At 32.9% G+C, this 23,555-nt stretch overlaps 1 protein-coding gene across 12 annotated transcripts; it reads right to left on the bottom strand.

Annotated features, from left to right (window-relative positions):
• Positions 1–12,052: 12,052 nt before the first annotated feature.
• LOC142619474 (receptor-like protein EIX2) lies at positions 12,053–22,542 on the bottom strand. Of its 12 annotated transcripts, none has more exons than XR_012841495.1 (4): positions 16,342–16,677; positions 13,395–16,248; positions 13,202–13,321; positions 12,053–13,095 (listed from the first exon to the last, which is right to left on the bottom strand). XR_012841495.1 is itself a non-coding variant. In XM_075792576.1 (4 exons), the coding sequence occupies exon 1, from the start codon at positions 22,471–22,473 to the stop codon at positions 18,925–18,927; it is 3,549 nt and encodes a 1,182-aa protein (XP_075648691.1). In that variant the 5' UTR covers positions 22,474–22,542; the 3' UTR covers positions 12,053–12,560; positions 12,667–13,321; positions 13,395–13,487; positions 17,093–18,924. The 12 variants fall into 12 exon arrangements, 9 of the variants coding, with proteins under 9 accessions (XP_075648691.1, XP_075648688.1, XP_075648693.1 ...); XM_075792576.1 differs by lacking the exon at positions 16,342–16,677 and adding an exon at positions 17,093–22,542 and having other exon boundaries at positions 12,053–12,560; positions 12,667–13,321; positions 13,395–13,487; XM_075792573.1 differs by lacking the exon at positions 16,342–16,677 and adding an exon at positions 17,093–22,542 and having other exon boundaries at positions 13,395–13,487.
• Positions 22,543–23,555: the final 1,013 nt, after the last annotated feature.

Genomic DNA, 23,555 nt, shown 5'->3' with positions numbered 1-23,555 from the left:
TTTCAGCTTAGCTTTGTTTTGGTTTTGGACCTTTTGGTGAAACTAATATATAAGGATGTCAACCCCCAAAGATTGGATAAGAACCAAGAAAAAGCATAAAGGGTGTGAGCCATCATTTCCTCTAACTTACTCACACGCTATATTGTTTTCTCCATACCATCCTCCATAACTTATTACATCATTCTTGCAGTCTTTACTCTTTAGAAGCAATTGTAGGAAAACTACTATAAAATTAGAAAGAAAATCTTCTTTCTTGAAGAGAGCACTCAATCACGACACCTACAACTTGTGTTAGCTCATATCTGGTGCAACTACATTTTTAAAAACTTTGAAAAGATAACAAACTTCTTATTTAAACTTTTCAAATGTCAAGTTTCAAATATTTATTTGAATCACCACTTCGTCCTTTCAAATTTGAGTCTTTTTGATTTTGTTGTAAACTTTAGTTTTATTAAAAGTAGAATATCCGTCATTCAGCACAATTGCCCAAATAAACAACTAACATAACAAACCTATATATGTAGCACCTTAAAAAATGTTTTATAAAAAAAAAACATTTTTTTTAACAGAAATTAGCTTGTAACTCCATGCATATACATGAAATACATTTATAAATAAACATAACTAATTATGTATTAAAATTTTACCACGTTTATATATAATCATATAGATTCATTTAAATTGTTATCTATGTAATTCTCAATTTTAGTTTGTCCAACCACTATTTGTATAATAATAATAATAATAATAATAATAATAATAATAAGAAGAAGAAGAAGAAGAAGAAGAAGAAGAAAAATGAATCAATGGTGGTGATTTCTTAAATGTTTATTAATTTTGATTTTATGGTTTTCTCACTTAATAGCTCATTTATCACAAAAAATTAAGAAAATTAAATTGGATTCTTTGATTTTATAGTGTAATAAATAGCTGCATCAAAATTAAGAAAAATAGAATAAGAAACATGATATAAAATTAGACTCTAATTTGAGATTTAATTGAAATTTCTCTCAGATTTAACTTATACACACACACACACGCCTTATCACATGCGTTTTGCGCATGCGATGAGACTTTTTTTTTTTTTTTTTTTTATATTATCATAATTTTTTTTTTTTTAATAAAATTTTTGGATAAGTTTGTTTTGAAGACATGGATTAGTAGGAGAGTGTCCTATTTTGTAGGCATTTTAAGTGAAGTTCGAGATATATATTTATCGGGTTATCCTCAAGTTTTTTTCCTGTTAAATGTAAGGTTTAAGGGTATTTTTGAACCACATAAAAATCAAATCCAAAGAGGGGAACCCTCTTATAGATAGTATAGATATTTATACTACTAATACAATTTCTTAAAATAAAAAATAAAATAAAACTATCATGAATAAAATGTGTAAACCCAAAAAATAAAATATAAAAAGCCTCGTCGCACGTGCAAAACGCATGTGATGATGTCAATATATATATACTAGTACTTGACTACTAATGTGAGAGAGAAATGTAGAGGTGGGGAAAAAAAACAATTTAGTGATATAAAAAAAATGGTACCTTGTGGAAAAAAATTAGTTTTATTTTTTTTTTTTTTCAAAAAGAAGAAGTATTATTCATTGACAACTAACATGAGAGAAAATGTGGAGATGAAGAAAAAACTTTTTTTTATTTTTAATTTAGCTAAAAATTAAGAGTTACTAATTTTACATGTCTAGCCATATGATTTTTATTTTTTGAGAATATTAAATATTTTTAATATACACATGGGGAGAGAAGAGAAAGTCTTAAAGAAATTGACAATAATATATATCTAAAAGGGTCTAACCCTATAATTTAAGTCTTAAAAATTGATGAATTTGATGGTATTTTGAGAATCTAAAGAAAAACCCTTTAAATAATAATATACATTAAACAGTGGTATATATATATATATCAGAAAGACTATTTGAATATAGGAAACGACAGCAAGGTTCAACATCTCAATTCAATGCATTCTTTGTAAAAAAAAAAAGTCGTCAACAAAAGTTCTCTCTTTTTATTTCTATCTTTCATTGCTGGCAAGTCAGAGACAGACAATTAGATAAACAATGGTGTTATTTGATGATACTTTGCTTTGTAGAGAGAATATGTGCAATTTGGAGGTACAATTGCACTTCTACTTTGATCTTGTGCAATGTATCTAGGCTTGCCTATTCCACGCGTCCTACGTCTCTGTTTCCAACACACATCTACTAAATAATATCTTTTGGTTGCTGATTTTTTTTATTTTATATATTTGTATATTTTGGATTTGGATGTTAGGGTTGTAAAGTTAAAGAAGATTTTTCTCCATATGAACTTAGATTTGTGTAAATAGCACCCTACGATTTAAATTAATAACAATAAATAAACCAAAAATAAATAACAAGCACACAAAGAATATAAAAATTTACGTAATTCAATAAACTGTTTACTTTCATGGCAATGATAGAAAATCTTCACTATAAAAATAGGGATATTCAATAATATAGAAACTCAAATCTCAATTACACCATTACACTTTTCTATTTTCTTTGATGCGGCTGGACTGTTAGATTTTGGAATTCTCTTTTGACTTTGCCGCATAGTAGAATATATATATATTATGCTAATATTAGGTCAGTTGGGGAAATCCTTCTCCACGTTCTATTTGGTTAATGGACTGACATGGGCTTGGCAATTCATAACCACACGAGCCCACGTCAACATATTTGAATTTGGATCTAGTGCACTATGTAATAACCTTAACTATTGCACCGTAATTTAATCCAAACAATTGGGATGATGAAAGGAGATGGAAGAGAGTGAGGTGAATCTTTAAGTGTATTTGTGTGAAGCAATATTGGAGACAAAATTTAGTTAGATGCTAGAATTTGAAGAAGAAATTTAATAATTCCTTTGTTTGGTGACCTTACTTAGAGGAAATTGCATTTTTTCGCATGAAATTTTAATTGAGATATAAGATCACAAAATTCATTTTCAAATTCAATCAATTTAGGCGTTATTATCCACATTTCTCTCTTAGACTTTCTTTTGATTTTTCGCCTTCCCCATTCTTTCCATTGCTTCGTTCAGAAAAAGTTTGGTGATCAAATCTTCACCAAACTTTTTTTTTTTTTTTAGAATCATATCTTCACCAAACTTAATGAAATTAAATAGACACATGTCAAAAAATTGTAGCTCAATTTAAAATCTAATTTATAAATCTAATTGAATTTTCTCTTAACTTTGACAATAAATAATATAATAAACAATAATAACATTTGATTTTCATCGATATACCACTCTTTAATTTTACTTTGAACATGTGTTTGATTTGTGGACATGTTATAATGACTATCTTGACCCCTAGCCCAACAAACCCAAACTGTTCAAAAACTGCATGCATGACAGCTATGGCCCAACACAATCAAACTTGTTGATAGGCCCCCTTTTTTATTATTATTATTTATTATTATGAATAATGATATATTAAGAGGAAAGAGAGGATGGCCCAGCCCACCTCCATCTTTGGGTGATTGGACCCAATCAAAGAAGAGAGGAGGTGGAGATGGGACTGTTCCACAAACAAAAAACAGCGCAACTGACAATATTATGGAAAAGAAAATTTACTTCTCTAGGAACAAAATTAAAACCCAGCAAGAGAGTGAGCTCAAGGTTAAGGCCAATTTAATATCAGATAGGAAAGGAGGAAGGAAGCATGGAGGAAGTGAGTGAAAAGACATGTATAATAATAATAAGGCACACATGATCCACAATGCAGAGGACATGTATACACACTTCAAAGTGAAAAGACTATAGAATCACTCTATTGTCACACCCTGAAAATAATTGGGAAACATGTAAGGATGGTAAATTGGTGAAACCTCCATCAATTTTCTGTATGACCACATGCATATTTACTGGATTCATAGGTCCAATAACTTGAAATTACAAAACATGGTACTTACATAATCCCCTGCAATACACACATACATTCTACGATCTCTGCAGTGAAATTAGCATCATAACCAATTCAGATCATTGAGTCCAACAAATAAGAAAATTATGGTATATGAGGTTATCACATTTGAGCAATGGGCTAAACGTAAATCAATTAAATTGAGTTTTTTTTTCGTACTTTTTTTTTTATATTAATAGTTTCAGATGCACTTTTATCATATGAATGTAAGTACTGAAAGACAGAGACTAAAAGAAATTACTCCTTTGCGTAGTTGGGCGTTGGAATTGGTGAGTGAGAAAGTGGTGCGGCCTTTAAACAACGGTGACACTAGAAAAAGAGCAAACGAGATTTTCAGAACAGGTGATTCTCGTCCAACATAACTAATAATTGAAAGTAAGAAGAAATATAAATCTATGCTTACAATTCCAGATTTAATTACTTGTAACTTTCAGTCTTCTAATACTCCAATAACATAAAAGGATCTCTACATTACGAATCTAGACATTCAAGAGAGAGAGAGAGAGAGAGAGAGAGGATTGAAGTGTAAACGTTGATTTTGGGAATTGGATTTGAAAGAGCAAGATAGAGAGAGAAAGTGAGGGGTTTGAAAATTTTCTGGAGCTTCATTTTTGGGATCAGATTTTGAAAGAAAAATTTTCAGGGATAATATTGTCTTTTTCTTTGTACTAGTGGAGTAACCTGATGTGGTTTTTTCTGGACATGTGTCAATTATCTATTGGTCATGAAACACCAAAACAGCTGCTGACTTGGTAGTGCAGAAACACGATATACTATCTCGTCTGATAGGCTCCATTTTGTGTGGCCTTATGTTCAACGAATTTTAGACACAATTTCATTGGTCAATTTGCATTTCCAATGTCTTTGTAGTCTTTCCTAGGGGAAAAAAAAAAAAATTTCTCAGAAATGCATTTTTTTACTGTTACCAAATCTCTTCCACTAAATTTATTTTTTGATAATTCGACAGAAATGAAATTTGGACTTTAAATATCTTTATTATAATTTACAAATACCAAGATGTGCCAATAATGTTTTTCTCCATGTACTATTTTTTATTTTTTATGGTATGTATGGGAATTTTGGGGGTTTTTTTTTTAGTTAGAAATATATACATAGTATGATGCTAACCATGCATCTCCAACTTATTTCCCTTAAACTTCTAAGCACCTGTGTATGGGCGGTGCACCAGTGAAGTTTGAAAAAAAAATTGCTTTTTTTTTTTTTTAAAACGTTCCCATTTGCTTAGTCTTACTCTACAAAGAAGGGAGTCTTCCACCATAAATAAATAATTTTTTTTTTAAATACGCCTTTCTCTTTTAAAGATAATAATTGCATGAGTAATGTTATAAACACAACAATTTTCACAATATTTAAAAAACAAAGTTTGGCAACAAATTAAGTTGTAACCTAAGACTACAACTCCACTCAATATCTATTTATTGAATGTGAATTTTGACAAATCTATCATTAGATTACATTTTCTACTTATATTCTCCATACTTGCAAAATTTCAATAAAATCAAAGAGTAAGAGCTATGTTATCAATCAAATGCTTAAATTTTGAGTTTTTGTAGTTTAAAATTATACATGAAAAATAAGTTTATGAATCAAATAGTAAACAACATCTGATAGGCATGAAATTTGACATGCATGTTAAGAATAAAAAAAACATGCAGTTCAATGGTTAGATTTTAAAAATATGTATTCATGTAAATTTTTTTAGATACAACTAAATTTGTGGCCAAACTTTGTACATATTTAAATTGGCAAATTTTTTATCGATTTTTATCGGATCCCACTACTAATATCACATTTTTATCTATCAAATTATTAATAACAATTTGTCCCCTTGATAGTGGTTTTTTTTTTTTTTTTTTTTTTGTGTGTGGCTCTAGACTTATTTTAATTGTATTCTTTTTAAGTAACACAAGTGATTGAGGAGAATGCTTCATAAAACCAAAGTCATTAGTTAGAATCTCTCATTTTTCCTCCCCTTAAACCAAAACTCATTAAAAAGAAAACCAAAGCTTGCCTTCCATTGCAAAATATTATTATGAACTCATTATTTTTACTGGAATTTATTTATTAGACTGTTATGTAACTTTTCTCTTCTCATTAATGAGTTTTTCATGTAAGAAAATCAACATCTTACTTATGGTTGTTGCTGATATCTTCTGATGGATGTTTGTTATTGTACTTAGCAAATTTAATTGAAGTGCTCATTAAATTTGCACAACCAAGAAATAAAAAATAAAAATTGAGGCTTGCAGTTAGTTGATGACCTATTTTCAATATTTCCACCTCAATGCTTTCTGGGAAATGTCCTTATAAATAATTGGACAAAGATTTTGAGGCTTTGAGCATTCTTTAATTGATGGGGTTTTTTTTTTTCAACGGATTAATGAATGGTTTAGGACTCACATATATTTAATTTATAATTATTGTTATGATTAATCAAAATTATTCCAAAGGTCAATATTTGGAACCTTGCAGCTGATTGATGACTTGTTTTAAATATTTTCATCTCCATGCTTTAGGGGAAATGTCCTTAAAAATAATTGAACAAAGAGTTTGAGGCTTTGATGATTCTTTAATTGACGGTTTATTTATTTATTTTTTGAACATATTAATTGACGATTTAGGATGTGCGTGTGTGTGTTTATATATATATATATATATATATATATATATATATATATATATATATATATATATATATATAAAAAGGGGGTCTTCGGTATGCATAACGTAACAAAGATAGTTGATGTTATAGTAATATGAAAGGGAGTACCGAATTTACTGTTAGAGTTGCTCTTCTCTTCTCCCAAATTCGGCACTGTCAATGCCAAATTTCTGTGAAAGTCTTAGGGTATTAAATTCTCCCTCTCTTCTCAATTACCTATATTGTTTGACACAATGGACATAACATCCATAAACTCAAATTTTAATAATATTTAGTTAAAAGGCTTATAAAATTCGAAGAAAAATCCAAAACTTTGAGTCACTTATTTGAAAATCCAAATTAGATCAAATGCCTCCTAACCATAATGGGGTTGCAACTCTATCACCATTGTGTTTTTTCTTTAGTACCTAATTTTCCACACCAATTTTTTTTTTTTTTTGAACACTAAGATCGCCTATTGGAATATATCAATTTTTCTTTTTAAATAGCAGTAACAGAGGTGGTGTCATGGCAAGGTATAATAAACTACTTTAATAGATCACGGCTTGTATGAGCTGAAAATTGATTTTAGATTATCATATAGGATTGCCTTTGTCATTTATTAGAAGAAATGCCATATTCATAAATATTCTATCTGTCATCAATGCAGAGGATCTTTTCAGGAATTAGGCAAAGCAGATCTAGAAAGAAGTCCTCAGTAAAAACAGTTTGCATATTCTTGATATGCAAACTATACTCATTTGATCCTAACATGAGCTGCATAAGATAATAAAAAATCATTTTTGTTCTATGATGCGAAGATTTTAACATAATAAATAGCACGTGAGTAGCTATTTCTATCATCTCTTATACTTGGTGCCACAATTAAAAAGAAAAAGAAAAAAAGAGGGTCATTTCAAAGTGCCTTTTGGTAATCTAGCAAGTGCACTTGGTTGTGATGCAATCCAATAATGATAATATGCTTTGTCCGATAATTATGACCTATAGTATACTAAAAGAAATGTTGGTATGCATTTCTTGATATTGTTTTCCTCTCTTAACAAATAAATCCTCTCATCTTTATTGTATACACATGATGATATCTGTTATGCCCTCTGAGATTGATAAATACCTTTCTTTCATTCCAAAAATAAAACCTTTGGGTTAGGCAAATGCGGCATCTGAGATGGCTGTGTGTGATGAATGTAAATTGAAATTCTTGGAGCTAAAAGCAAAGAGGAACTTGGAAGTCCAGATGAAACCTGAGGACTTTGCTGAGTCTCTGCCTTGCAATGGGTGCTGCTTGTAAAACTAATTAATGCAGATCATTCAACACACAATGGGAATCCATTCAGTGCCTACACAAGATTCAAACTGAAACACTTTCAGTTCTAAAGCAATCCAAAACAAAACGGCATGCAATATAAGAATAAAGCCTAAAGCTACATGTAGTTTATCTTCTATTAGTGGCACTGTCAGTCAGAGTTCCAAAACTCATACTTTCTTGTTTTGAATCTCTCATTTTCATTCCCCTTGAAACCAAAACTCAGTTATTTTCAAATAAAGAAAAGAAGCTTGTCTTCCACTATAGTGTGGAATTGTCAGGTTGAGGTTTTATTCATTTTAATGGGGCCGGTTTAAAAATCTAGTGGGCTTTATTTGCCTATTGGGCTGAATTACTGAGGATTTGATTTTGAGTTTAATTCATTGAGCTATTTATTTAAGGGTTGATATTTTTAGATTTGAGCCTTCTTTTAAATGAAGCCCAGATGAAACCTAGCATGTTTGCTGATGATGACCCCAAGAAAAGTATGAATCTAATGTAAACATTGCTTCATACAATCTAATTATTTTAAAATATATTGAAAACCCAATAATACTACCTATTAAACTCCCGCCAAAATACATACAACACAACATCAAACATTTACTCATCTTTTCCTTTCCTCATTTTTCTCGACAACCTAACATACGGTTTGTATATCCTACACTATTGGGTTCAATTCAACAGGTTAAATTTTCACTGGCAAAAGACAATATTTGAAATATATATGAATTAAGATTAAAAAAAGAAAAGAACCCTATAGACTATATTGGCTATGCTTATTCCAAAGTTTTCTAGGGAACCAAACAAGGCATAGGCTGACCTTTTTGGAAGAAGATTTTTAAGGGAGAGAGTTAACCCATGGAAAAAAAAAAAAGAAAAAAGAAGAAGATAGAGATGTGCCCCATGTAGTCGTCTTCTTCTTTTGTTTCCTCAGCTCCATTGGTTTCGGCTTGGTTCAATTCCTCCCATGGTTGATTGCTTGGGTACGGTGAGGTTTTTGAGTCTGAGGGCTCAATGAATGGGCCAATATTGGGCTTCAAAAAAAGCCTTGAAGCCCAAATAGACTCATGCTTTTAAGTATAGACTCATACATTTCATTTCAAATAGCTGAATAATTTTTGTCTTTTTCTATATGTTAAAGATAGATGTTAGGTTTACATTATTTTATTTTCTATTTTTATTTTATTTCAACACTATTATTTTTTATTCTTCAATATATGCAACAGCAACAGAATTTTAATACAAAAACTTTGGAATCAGTATAAATTCTCATTTATTGGATTACATGTATTTTTTCCTGTAATTAATCAAATCCAAAAATACTCTCTCTATTATCATGTGTGTATATATGCCTGTCATCATTGTAGAGGGTACTTTTAGAAATCAGGCAAAGTAGATCTAGAAACCAGTCCTAGGATTGTACTACTTGTCCTAATATGTCTAGCACGCCATGTATTGTTGATACTTTACTGGAATTCTCAAAAATGAATATTGCTTGCTGCTTTCTGTTATTTTATTTATGAAGATATTCTTGACATGCAAACTTTATTCATCGGATCCTACACAAGTAGCATAAGAGAATAAAACAATTTTTGTTCCCTGATGTGAACATTTTAACAAAATAAACAGCAGGTAGCAAAAGAGAATAAAAATTTATTACTATCATCTCTTATACTTAATGCCACAATCAAAACAAGAGAAGTGCCTTATGGTCATCTCGCAAGTCCACTTGTTTGTGATGCAATCTGGTAATTTCTGAGTATTGATAATATGCTTTATTCAATAATTATGACATAGTATACTAAAAGAAGTGCTGCAATGCATTTTCTTGATATTGTTTTCCTCTTAAACAAATAAATCCTATTATCTTTATTGTATAATATGCATGATGATTTCTGTTAGGCCTTCAGTGATTGATACCTATCTTTATTTCCTTCTTCCAAAAAAAAAAAAAAAAAAAAAAACCTATGGGTTAGGCAAATGCAACAACTAGAATGGTTGTGCCTTATGAAAGTAAACTGGAGTTCTTGGAGCTAAAAGAGAAGAGTAATTACTTGTTCATTAATTGGTAGTTCAGATAAAATCTGAGGATTTACCGAGTATCTACCTGCCAATGAGTGCGGCTATGCTGTCTATGATTTTTTTTTTCATCATTGTTGATTTATGAGAATTACCAGAAAAGTAAGAGTTTTTCTTTTCATGGTAACTCTTCTTGTCCTCTATATGCATGCTTAAAGACTGTTGTTTCTCATTTGGTGTACATAGTAGCATGTTAAAATAAAGAATAAAGGAAGGAACCTCCATGATTAGTAAAACTTGATTAGTACTTCAAGATCACTTCTGCAGCTCTACTGAGCAAAAATTACGGCAAATTTTGCTTCCCAAGTTTAATGGAAGTACTCTTAAAATGCTGATGAATAATGACACAATGGAATGAGAAATTGGATGCCAGTTTATATTTGGCTTCCAGGCTGAACGCTGCTCCTCTTTGCTGGCATGTGATTATATTGAAGGCCAAAATAATAAACAATTTAGTATGCAATGGTGTCTGAGAAAGTTCACTTCTCTTGTGTTTCAGGTCACCTGGTACATCAAAGGTGAGAAGTACGATGGCCTATGATTAGCTTCAAGGATAGGAGGGAAATGGATGGCATTCAAGTTGAGTTGCAAGCAATAGAACCTGGTGAAATGAACCTAGAAATTGTAAAAGAGCGAGCACTTTAATTGTTTGCCATTTCACCCTTTTAATGTTTAGCCCTTCCTAACAATCACATTTTGTGAGCATCGTTTTTTCTGCCCCCTGTATTGCTTATTATTTAGTGTTGTGTGGGCTTGTACTAAACTTGTTGTATAATGTCACACTATGAATGCATCTGTCCTAATTATTACTTTTTAGGTTGTTTTGTCAGTCATTTTTGCTAGCACATAATTAAAACTTCAGCCCATTTTAAGGAAGGACAATGTCTACTTCACACTAGTTGCGCACACACCATTTTTGCACTGAAATTGAGAGCAAAAATGGTGTGTTCACTAGTGCAAAATTGGGCTGCTTGTGTACACTAGTATGTACCCTTTAAGGAATAGATAAGTAAACCTGCTTGTTTCCAAACTTGCTAAGAACTAGAAACACTACTGGCCCAATGTTCTATCCTATTTGGTGCAAAGTGAAATGGCTTACCACTTAAAAAAAAATGGCTTACCACTATTTATATAAATAGTTTGTATAGATCATAGGCAGAAATCACAATCCTTAGAAATTTATTCGTGTAAAATTTAGAACAAATTCAGGAGGTAATAAGACCTATTACAATTTCAAACTAATCTTTGTGGTCTCTTGGAGATGGAAAGCTAGAACCAGGGCTACCTTCTGAAGCAAGCACAACAAAGGCTAGCAATCATCAATAGTATTGCCATAGAGTAGGCTTTTAGCATGTTACATGTGCATCGTAATACAAAACTGTATGATATAAATGTGCGAGAAACAACTTGTTAACAGTGCCTACTCTGTATCCTTACAAAGCATTGTGTTCTCAAGTTATTTTAAAATGAAGTCTGCATTTCAAAATGAATTATATTTCATATGGCAACAGTCAACAAAACTAGACCAAAAATTGTAAACGTTGGCTCCATTTTAGTATCAGCATATTTCTGAAATAAAATCTCACTACGTAGAAGGTTAGCTATGAGGGCGTTTGGATTCACGTCCAGCGTCCACGTCCACGTTTTGGACTTTTTTTTTTTTTTTTTTTTTTTTTTGTTTCTGCTGCAGAGGAGACATGTGCGCAGTGCGCGCACTGTGCGGCACTGTGCGCATACTGTGCGGCACTGTGTGTGCACTGTTCATGTACTTTTTTATCAATTTTTTATTAAAAATGGGTCCCGCATCACTATTCACACATTTAAAAATTATTTTGCTACAGTGTTTTCAGTTTTCAGTTTTCAGTTTTCAGCAATAAATTCTATCCAAACGGACTCTATAAATTAAATCACATTTGCAATGCAGCATCTACAACATCAACAAGACCAAACAATCATTAAGGGCATAATATTTGAAGCATACCTCGTAGAAGATGATGCCTTTGACTTACATACCAACGTCAACAAGAACAAACCATCATTCAGGACATAATTTTTGAAGTCTACAGTGCAGAAGATGACACCTTTCACTTAGATACCCACTTACTCAAAATTTCAAGGAACCAGCTCACTTCTAACATTGTAGTAATATTGATCTTTTGTGTCATTGATAAAACCGAAATAAGTACATTGAAGACCTCTTGAAGAAGAGATCTCCACAAAGTCCCCAAGAACCAACAAAGAATCTAATTCTCATACCTATACAAAACCAGGAAGAGTCATCCTCATTTTTTCCCATTGCTTTTGTGCAATTTTTGGCAAGAGGAGCTCCATCACTTTCAAGATTGGCAATGTAGATATGCCCCATGAAACTTCGCCAAAAAGATTTTCTGTTGACAGATCAGAGCATTCCAACAATATCATGCTCCCTGCATCTTTTGGTATCTTTCCCATCAAATGAATTTGAGACAAGTTTAAGAAACACAATCCAGTAAGACCTTAGAAGAAACTGATGCAAACAAGTTGAACCTACGAATATAAAAGAATAGAATACATTTCAACAAACAAAGTAAGACATCTTGCAAACAAGGGAAAAGATTCTCTGTGAAAAATATTTATTATGTGATAAGAGTACCTCATCAATCAGAAATGTATAAAAGATAGCATCGCTGAAGGCATCAGCATACAAAAAAACATTGGATAAGATGGTAAAGTTATGGTTCCTCCCCAGATTTTTAAAGTTCGAGTGTACTGATCCCATGCCTCACACCACCCAAGTAGTGTTAATGCATTCACTAGTAAAATAAGTAATGCATGTAAGCTTGCTTTTCTTTCTTTTTGGTAAGCTAAAAAAATTTTGGTAAGTAAGCAACTGATCAAAACCAGTTTTGGCGGTTGAACCTCTATTCCTTTGATTTTCACCAATTTTGATAAGATATTCCGTTTGTGGTGTAGACAGATATAGATCCTTGTTCATATTTGAACTGATAAGACCGGCAGCTCTAACACAGTTATTAGAACAATGAGAATTTCCTTTCAAGTGATATTCAATTTAAATTAAGACCTGAAAGGTATACATGACAACCAGCTGTAAGGAAATAAAATACTAAACCTTGAGTATTATTCTCTTTTTTAAAGTTACAGAAGTGCAAAGCAATTATGCAACATACCAGGGTTAGAAATTGGCATACTGAGAAATCTTTCAAATCGATACGTTCCATTAAAGCAGTAGCCTTTTCAATTTGATCATCAATTGCTTTTGGTGCAGCACCATTTGAATCTGAATAAAGCTGCAAGACGTTGCCGTATTTTTTACTAATATGTTACTAAAAGTCAACTAACTAACTCAATTATTTCTCTTACCTCTTCAACATGTCTGATGTCTTCAGTGTGTGGAAGATATATCATGTGCATTCCTGGCAGCTCAATCTGACCACCATGGCCGATAATCTCTTTCTGAGAATTTTCCAGGAAATTGGTAAGGCTAACCAAAATGTAAAACTGACACAATTTCAAATTTAAAACAATAAACAAAATTTAATTAGAATCCACTTGAAATTTGAAATCGACTCACTTTATTTTGAAATTTGAACTAGTACTAGAGAAAAAGGATGACTAAGAACCAGAAACTGGTTTCCTACAGTATGAAAAGCAAACCCCTATTTTTTTTCAGATAAGCAATGAATAATTGTATTGATTATTTACAAAGGGTACAAATCAAGATATAGTTTGCTGGCTCTATAATCAACTATCCTCCATAAAACATCTCAAACATACAAAGAATCCAAAAGCTCTACAATATTGGATTGTATAACTCATCTCTTAACAACTAATTCAATGGATTAAAAATCTCACAACCGATAACTCCTGACCCTCAAAAGGTCCAAATGAGACATAATTGTATTGAATTCCAAAATCTTATATCTGAAAGAACTTGGTCTCTTTCTCCAATATTGAAGTGACCTGTGCAATGATTTAGGCATCATCCATCCAACATCAAATAGCACAAAGATGAAACCTAAACTCCCTCGCAATTCGACAATGAAATAGCAAAATATCCATATTCTCACTGCTTTAATTACTCATACAATACTGATCTATAATAACCATTCCTTGCTTAATTAGATTATCCATCATGAGAATTTTCCCAAAGACACAATCCACACAAAGAAGGTTAACTTTATTGGTACCTTTTTCTTTCCGTATAGCCTTCTAACAAATGAACTAGTGATCTCTCTAAAGACCTTTGATGTAGGAAAAATCCAAAATAGATACAACAACAAAATTGAAGAACCAAAAAATAAAACTAATGTAGGAATCAGCACCTAGGCTTACTTAAAATAGGCACCAAGCAAGAAAGAAAAACCTAGGAATAAGAAACCTAGTGTTGGTTGGAATTAACAACCGACCATTGAGAAAGTTTCAGTGGAAATTTTATTAATCAAGACTGTCTAACCGTCTGTTGGAGGTGATGGGTGAGGCGGCCTCCCACCATAAATTTTATTAATCAGCACTGGCATAGAAATGTGATACATGTGCTAATTTTTTTAAATTGGGCTACAAGATCATAGCCTGAGTTGCTAAGCTGCATGGCCTGGCTCTAACAAGCTAGTAATAAGTTTGATTGGCGGCCAAATCCACATGCTCAACAAAGAAATATCTCTTGTTTTTAATTTTAAATCTATTCTTGTTATAGGCTCACGACCTACCTGGAAGTACAAGACATTTGACACTCTTAAATGACGTCATCAAGGACCACTCAGACCCGATTGGTATGAGTGAGAGCTTCTAGCCAACTAAGCAACTATATGACCCAAGCGGCTGTGACAAATTGAGGTGGCCTCCCCAACAGTGGTGAGTGACAACTTCTATTGTATAACCCATTAGCAATTGAAAAGGCAATTTTTAAGTTTTATTTATGCACTTTGTGAACATACGCTTTCTCAGCTGATCCTTCATATCTTCCAATCTGAAATTGGAATATGGATGTTTTATGGGAAAAAACTTTTTTTCGATAGTTACAATAATGGGGGAGGGGGGATCAAAACCCTGGTTCTCCTAATAAAGGAGAGCAGGGTATGCCACTGAGCTACAAGGCTCTTGGCATAAAGTGGGAAAATACTTAAGACTAGGAAAAGGAACTTGACGATATAAATTCCAGCATCAATATTGAACACTAAAATCTTCAACACAATATAATAAAACCTGACCTGGAGAATATATCATTGTAGCATGCTGTGAAAATTTCATGTGAAGGAATAAATTCGAATGACAAAAATGTTTCTATTACTGTTCAAATATCAACCGCCATTAATACTTATCAAAATTTGATGATTAAACTGCATCACAAGGTACTGAAAACAGTGGAAGCATTGATATGTTTCAGGCATTCTTTTGATTATTTTTTAATCTTTTACACTGAAATTATGTTGCTAAGTGTTGTGTAAGGACTAAAGGTATCATGCAATTTTATAATGATCTTGTACTATGGAGTGGATTACTAAAAGACTGATCACAACTTTAATACCAATGACTTTATTTGACCTTCCTATGCTCTTTTGCATTCAAAGTACGTTGCACCATTATCAAAAAAAATTGATGTTCATTATTATTTTTTTTATCAACATATATGCTCAATTTTCATCCAAGATTTTAATATTAACTAAATATTTATTGTTCGTAGAAAGCCTTAAGTGTAATCTAAACTTGTCTATTGCTTTCATTGAGTCAAACCATTTTCTACTTAAAACCTTGAGGTTCCTACAGCTCTTGAAATATCATCAACTTCCCACAACAACGACTCTTTTCAAATTTCAAAAAGCCAAGACAGACTTCAAAAATCAAAACTTTTAAGATATTTAAGCAATTTCAGATGCATAATGCAACAATCAGTTCCCCCACTTCTAATATGATATGTGGTAATCCTGAAAATTGCACATAAGGAAGAGTGGTGATAATTACACACTATGTAAGGGACACACATATGAATTCGTGTTTCGAAAACACAATTTCGGTTAAAATTGTGAAATTGTGTTTTCACAATCGTGATTTCAAAACACGATTTCAAAAACTATTTGTTCGTTAGTGTGTAACTAGTAGTATGCAACAATGATTAGCACATAAGTAATACCATAAAGAAAAATTAGAGGAAGGCAAAATTCTCTCCCATTGAAGGTAAAAATTGAGCGAGGTCATCCCCTTCCAGTCCAATCAAATACTATAACAAATAAGGTTTGAAGTAGTAAGCAATGTAACTAATCTAATCAGACAAGAAATTCACTCAATAAATCAAAATGAGCTATGTCCATACAGCAAAGAAAAGTGAAACATTGAACTCCTCATCAGGCTGACTCAAGGGAAGAAGTTCAATTGAGATGCCTAGATCTTGGGCATCCTGTGGGGAGAGAGAAGAAGAAAGTATCAGTGACTTTCAAAAGATTAAAATCCCTTTAAGAAAACCGTTGAAGCAAGTGCAAATAAGTACTTTAGCTCTATGCAATGTGGTTCATGTCATATCTATTTTCATCACTCTCTTGATATTCCCAAAAGGATCATCTTCATTTGTAAAAAGAAGTAACCGTTTATTAGCCGTTTTTGCAGATTTGATATAGGTTATCTGCCAAGTATTATCAAAACTCAAAGACTGGGGGCATAAGAAAAATAAATAAATTTTTTACTTGGCAAGCCACAAGAAAATTCAACAGAAAAATGAACAGTAAAAACAAAGTGGAATTACACTTTACGCAAAAGTGTTTGTGTATATTTACATGTGAAGCCACAAGGACAGGATACTGAAACCCTTTATGTACCCATACGAAATAGCAGAAATACCAATACTTTAAACAACTGTCAACCGCAAACACTCAAGAATATAAAGAATCCAATATATACAAGAAAACATAATACACAATCAAATTAAATACCCTTGAGATTTATTGATAACAACATATACAAGGCCCACCAATCCTTTTTGGCAGCAAAACTTTATCAGGAAATAAAGACTCAGAAAAGAATAGAAACAATGTCAAAAATAAGCTAAATTGAGGTATTAGAATGCATACCTTGGCCATCACTTGTTAACATTCTATGCATTATAGGGACCAACGTTGGTTCAATTTGGACAAAAAGGTGAGGAAGCCTGCTCACTGATTCAAGAATTGTGCTAATGGAGTTTTTCAAATTGTTGGGTGCCGATTCCTGACACGCATCAAGAGGTCAAGATGTCTAAGTCGCTATAAGTAATCAAAGTAGCTTGGAATGCCCATATCCATAGAATTATTAATTCAATTAATTTAGTAGTTCTAGCTCCAGTTAAAAAGGATGAATCTTGCCACCCAACATTAATCTATATCCTCAGCAAAATATGAAATTCTTAGTTGGAGCTTGACCCAACTTTCTACTTAAGATGTCACATTAGACTCCAATCCATCTATAACAATCTTCTTGAATCGACAAAAAAAAAAAAAAAAACCCCATTTGAAGGATTTGTAAGAGCTTTGAAACTTGGAAGGGCTTGTTTTTCTTCCTCATTGCAGTTTACATTGGAACTTCTTTGCATAAGCTGGAATCGTAGGGTATTACAGAGAAAACTACAGCAAGAGAAGCATGCTCATATCAGGAAACAACTTTTTAGCCAAAACCAAACATCCATGCTTATCTCATTAATGACATTTTTGTCTTGTTCATTTTCTCTAGCAATTGACCAAGAAGATCATTTAAATATCACCTTAGAAAGAAGAGGACTACTATTTATGATTTGATTTTCTCAACACACGAGATTTTTTATTTGCCTTTTTTTTTTTTTCATGTATGCTAGGGTCATGCTTCTCTGAAGACTTGTAAATAGGACCTTCATGTGTACTATAAACTTTCTTGCAAGTGGGAGAAAGTATTTCACAGAATACCATTTAGCTTAAATTGCAAGTTGCTAGTTCCATGTTCATCTACAATATGTTTGAGAAATTGTCTACCTATATAGCAAACCAAAAACGTGTAAAATTGTTCCAAACTAAGTTTCAAAATCCCCTTACAATACCTTTCACTATTGGTCCTCTACAAGCGTGACCAGAACTCTAAAAAACATGAACCATTCAGTTTTAAATATCCTAAAACTCAAGGAATGCTGAGATACGTTATTTAGGAGAAAGGTATGGTAAATTAACTATCATTTGGCAAACCTGGGTAAACAGAGGCATAGTACTAGACTTACTACTGTATCACAATATTGTGTACATTTAATAAAAATTTATAGAAAAAATAAAAATCAGAAAAACCTTATAATTAAGATGCAAGGTAGATTTTATTTATTTCTTTAAAATTGTAGGAAAATTTTCTCCTATTTGGCAGGGGAGGAGAAGTAGACTTTTGAGAGACACAATTTTGTAAACTAGGCTTCCTTCTTAGAAACTGGTTGGAATGTATCCAAATGATAGCCTTGGAATTTGTTATAAACTAAATGTTTAGTTTGTCCAGTTATACACAATCATGTTGAGACTTTAGACATTAAAAAGTGATCGCTAGGAGATTCTAAAGAGATCTGCTAGGATAGCCGGATGAATATATCAACTTTTCTCGTTAGAGTAACAGAAACAACAATAGGGCATCATTACATGGTATAGTATACTACATTACTACTTTTAACAAATCAGTTACTTTTATGAACTAAAATTTGATTTTACAATATTAATCTTCAGGAATTACATGACACTACAAATTGGATTGCCATTGATGTTCATAGGAAGAAACACCATATTTAGATATGCTGATGGAGTGAATTAACTAATAATATAAGTATTAACCAGCAAAAAGATTATTTGGAAATCATCAAAATATTAACATGATCAAGACAGCATTTACTCACAATATTCAACATTTGCACTAAGTATTAAGAATCTTACAACAAGACAACACTCTTAAGCTTGTACCCTATGCGATCTAGGAATTGAAAGTACATCATTCTCCATTGCTTATTGAATAGTAAAGGACCACATACACCCCAAAACCCAACCACCAAGCCGAGTGACATGCTCACATAGAACCAATCCACTTCAAGCCCACTAGTATCTTTACTTCTTATGTTGGGTTTTACACCATTTGTAGTACAATTATTAGTAAGTGGCGGTCCACACAGTTCGTTTCCAATAAAACTGGATGGATCAAAGCTTTGTAGTTGAGTGCTTAAAGGAATTTTCCCAGTCAAATTGTTGTTTGACAAGTTCAAATGATTTAAAAATGTCAAACTTGACATGCTTGAGGGAACTTGACCCGAAAGTTGATTCAAAGAGAAATCAATAGTTTCCAGTGATCCCATAGCACCTATATTCTCAGGAATACTTCCGATCAAGAGATTATATGACAAATTCAAAGATTGTAATCCTTGGAGGCTAGTAACTTCGATGGGGATCTTTCCTGATAAACTATTCTTGGAAAAGTCTATACTTTTTACCAATTGGAGAATGGTGCTATACTCAAAAATGTTTCCCTTTATCACAAGTAATGCACTTTCAAGTGGGAAAGTTTCCTCTAAACCATAGTAAGAAAAAGAATTCAAGTGGTCATTTGAAATATTATTTGTGGCCATGGCACTAAAATTTTTAACACATCTAGGTATGCTTCCAGATAGCTTATTATGTGAAAGGTCCAATATTTGGAGTGAAGCTAGAGAACAAAGTTCTTTTGGTATGTGACCATGGAAATAGTTTGAGCGAAGGTTAAGAATCATCAAGCTTGTACATCTATGCCCAATCCAAGAAGGTATGTTTCCATCAAACCTATTTTCAGCAACATCAATAATTACCAACTCTTCACAATTTTTCAAAGATGATGGCAATGTTCCAGAGAATGTGTTGTTGTATAGATGCAAAGAACGAAGAGAAGTCAAAGATCCCATTGATGCTGGAATAGTGCCACTGAAATCGTTGTTCCCCAATTTCAAGACCACCAAGTTGTTCCAATTCATCAAACAATCAGGTATTATTCCTGATAAAAGATTTTTTCCAAGATTGAGATGTCCTATGGTTTTATTCTCATTCACTCTAAAACAAAAAAAGTGAGAAATAGATTTGGAGAATGAATTGTTAGAAAGATCTAGCACATACACATTAGAGGATATACAAGGTAACGGACCTTTGAAATGGTTTGAACTTAAATCAATCACAAAAGCAGACAAAATCGTGGGACTATTTGGAATTTCTCCATGGATTAGATTGTGGGAGAGATTTAAAAGTTGGAACTGAGAAGACAAGTTCCAAAATGAAGGAGGAACCACATCTGAAATCCTTGTATCAGAAATGTCTAACACCGTCAAATGCCTTTGTGAACAAAGCCATGGAGGAAATTTTGGCCCTAAATTCCATGATCGCAAGGATAAAGACTCAAGCTGAAAAGGAGGAATCCAATTTTGATTTGCTTTTAAAGTCAGTTGGCTTCCAGATGCAGAAAGTATCCTCAAACTGGTTAGATTGGAAAAATGAACTTCAGACACGACACCTTTCAACATATTAGAATCAATATATAAAGACTCAAGTTTGGAAAGCTGTCCAAAATTTTGAGGGAGGGTTCCTTCCAATTGATTATTCCCAAGACTCAGGTATGTCAGAGATGAGAGATTTCCAAAAGAAACCGGAAGTGGACCTGAGATTGAATTATTTGAAAGATCCAGGTATGTCAGAGATGAGAGATTTCCAAAAGAAACCGGAAGTGGACCTGAGATTGAATTATTTGAAAGATCCAGGTATGTCAGAGATGAAAGATTTCCAAAAGACACCGGAAGTGGACCTGAGATTGAATTATTCCGAAAATCAAGTCTGACTAGATTTTTCAATTGTCCAAAATTTTGAGGGAGAGTTCCATTGATATGATTGTTTGAAAAATACAGGTACGTCAAAGATGGAAGATTTGCTAAAGACACTGGAATTGGACCTGAAATTAAATTATTTTGAAAATAAAGTTTGACTCGATTTTTCAAATGTCCAAAATTTTGAGGGAGAGTTCCATTGAGTTGATTGTTTGAAAAATCCAGGTATGTCAAAGATGAAAGATTTCCAAAAGACACTGGAATTGGACCCGAAATTGAATTATCATGAAAAGAAAGTTGGACAAGATTTTTAAATACCCCAAGATCATCCGGCAAATGACCATGAAGTTGAGAATCACTTAAGTCTAAGATCTCTAGTCTATCTGAAAGACACACTGATAAACTTTCTAAGATTTCAGATATTTCTTGACTCCATTTGTTGGATGACAATCTGATTTCCCTTAAGTTACAGAGATTACCCAACGATCTTGGCAACTTTCCTCCAAGTTCATTTGCTGACAAGTCAATACTAATGGCAGAGGTTAGGTTTCCAATGGCACTGGAGATTGTACCCTGCAAAGAATTGGAGCAAAGGTGGAGAAACTCAAGATGACTAAATCTATACAACCAATTGGGAATTGAAGAGTTGAAAAAGTTGAAAGATAGATCGAGGTGCCTAAGAGAAGTCATGTTTTGGAGATCAACAGAGATTGGACCTTGAAAGTAATTTTCAGATAGATCGAGGTGCCTAAGAGAAGTCATGTTTTGGAGATCAACAGAGATTGGACCTTGAAAGTAATTTTCAGAGAGATCAAGAGTAACAAGATTACGAAGGCCAAAGATCCATGATGGGATCGAAGTGTTTTCAAATTGGTTCCCTGAAAGATCGAGGGTGAGGAGAGATGAAAAGTTAACAGTGGGTGTCGGTGGAATGAAAGGAAGTTGGGAAGATGACAGCCGCAACTCTAACAAAGAAGGGAGTGTGTTTGTGAGTTGTAACCAATCAGAGGCTTTGCTAAGATTTACACCACTCATATCGAGATGTTGTAGCAAACGAAGACCAGAAAGCCATTGAAGGTTATTCACATACAAAAAATCACTTTTGAGATTGAGATAGAGCAAATTGGAGAGATTTCCAAATTGAGGAGGTATTACTCCCACAAATCCCGCATAAGAGAGATTAAGAGATGTTAAACCCTTCATTGAACCGAGAAATGAGGGAATGGGAGAAGCATAGAAATTATTGCCACTGAGGTCAAAGTAATTCAAATGCTTCAAGTCAAGCAGAGAAGGATTGAGCTTACCACCAAAGCATGAACGCCAATGAGCTTCATCTTCAGCATCATATTGTTCCGGACTCATTGAATCATTCCAAATAGGAGGGAAGCTTCTGAGATGGAGTTGGTGGACGTGAGCAGTGAGGTTGTGGCAGACAACACCGACCCAGTGACAGCAATCCCCATCAACAGTCCAAGAGGAGAGGCGGTTTGAAGGATCAATAAGGTCTTGCTTGAAGGTGAGAAGGGCGCGTCCCTCGGTATCGATGCAACGAACCTGAGAGTGAGTGTGTCCGGTGCAGAAAATGAAGAAATGAGGAAGAGGAATAATTAGAAAAGTGAGGAAAAGGAATCCTAAGGAACCCTCCATTATCAGATTATGAGAAGTAAGGGTTAATTGTGAAAAAGGATTGTAATTGGATGGTAATTTATAGGAGCACTTCTCCATTTGATTTTGTTTTGTTTTACACTTCAGGCATTGACTAAAGTCTTGCAAGTTGCAAGTAGGACCCTCCAAGTTGCAAGTTGGAAAATGAAAGAGATTTTAGTGCGAAGAAGGAATTGGAAAAGTGATTACCTGGATGATGAGGATTTTGGTGTGATTGGGAGTGGCGGTGACTGCAGAGCTCTCCAGCCACTGACCTTGAACGAGTTGGGCTTCCAGATTTTTTTTTTTTTTTTTAATAGTTACCATGTGAAAGGTGGATTTAAGCTTAGACTTTTTTTTTTGAGAAAAAAAAAATAAAAACCCTTAGACTTTCTGTTAGAAACAACATGACATGAGGTTTTAGCAAGTTACATGCGCACCGTAGTACAAGTTAACTTTGTTTCCTTCAATAGCACAGTGTTCTCAAACAGTTTAAAAATGAAATACGCATTTCAAAATGAACTATATTTTGTATGGCAATAATCAACAAAACTATTATAACTTAAAACATTGACACCCACAACGTCACCATTAAAGAAGACCACACAAGTATTAAGGACATAATGTTTAAAGCATACCTTGTACAATACATAAACAGGAATTTTCAAAAACAAACCAAATATGCCCAAAGCAATTTCGCAAAAGAGAACAAATGTATTTAAAAGATTTACTCAACTAGACTCATTTTAATTTTTAATTCAAAAGACTGTGTAGAAAATGAGAGAAATCAAGCCTGAGCTTTTTCAATTCTCTTTCAAAGTTCGAAGCACTATTTGTCAGATTCCAATGAAAGAGAGATTAAGCGTGAAAGAGAGAGACTGAGAGAGCCATAAAAAGGGAGATACGACGTCATTTGTGTATTAGAAACTTATGAGGCGTGCGAAATACTCATTTGCCCTTCACTTCATGATTTTAAACAATCTTTGTAAAAATGGAATCATTTTGATTTGGATATAATTAAAACATCAATTTCCATATTATGATTATATTTTTTTACCTTGCAGTTTTTTTTTGGGGGAGGGGGG

This window comes from Castanea sativa, chromosome 12 (assembly GCF_040712315.1).
Source record: "Castanea sativa cultivar Marrone di Chiusa Pesio chromosome 12, ASM4071231v1".
In the NCBI taxonomy this organism is placed as follows: Eukaryota; Viridiplantae; Streptophyta; class Magnoliopsida; order Fagales; family Fagaceae; genus Castanea; species Castanea sativa.
The sequence above is the reverse complement of the archived record's forward strand: the minus strand, read 5'-3'. Positions and strand labels throughout refer to the sequence as shown.

Bases quoted from the DNA above. Each gene is read 5' to 3' on its own strand.
- LOC142619474 (XM_075792572.1), bottom strand. From the start codon at position 22,473: ATGGAGGGTTCCTTAGGATTCCTTTTCCTCACTTTTCTAATTATTCCT.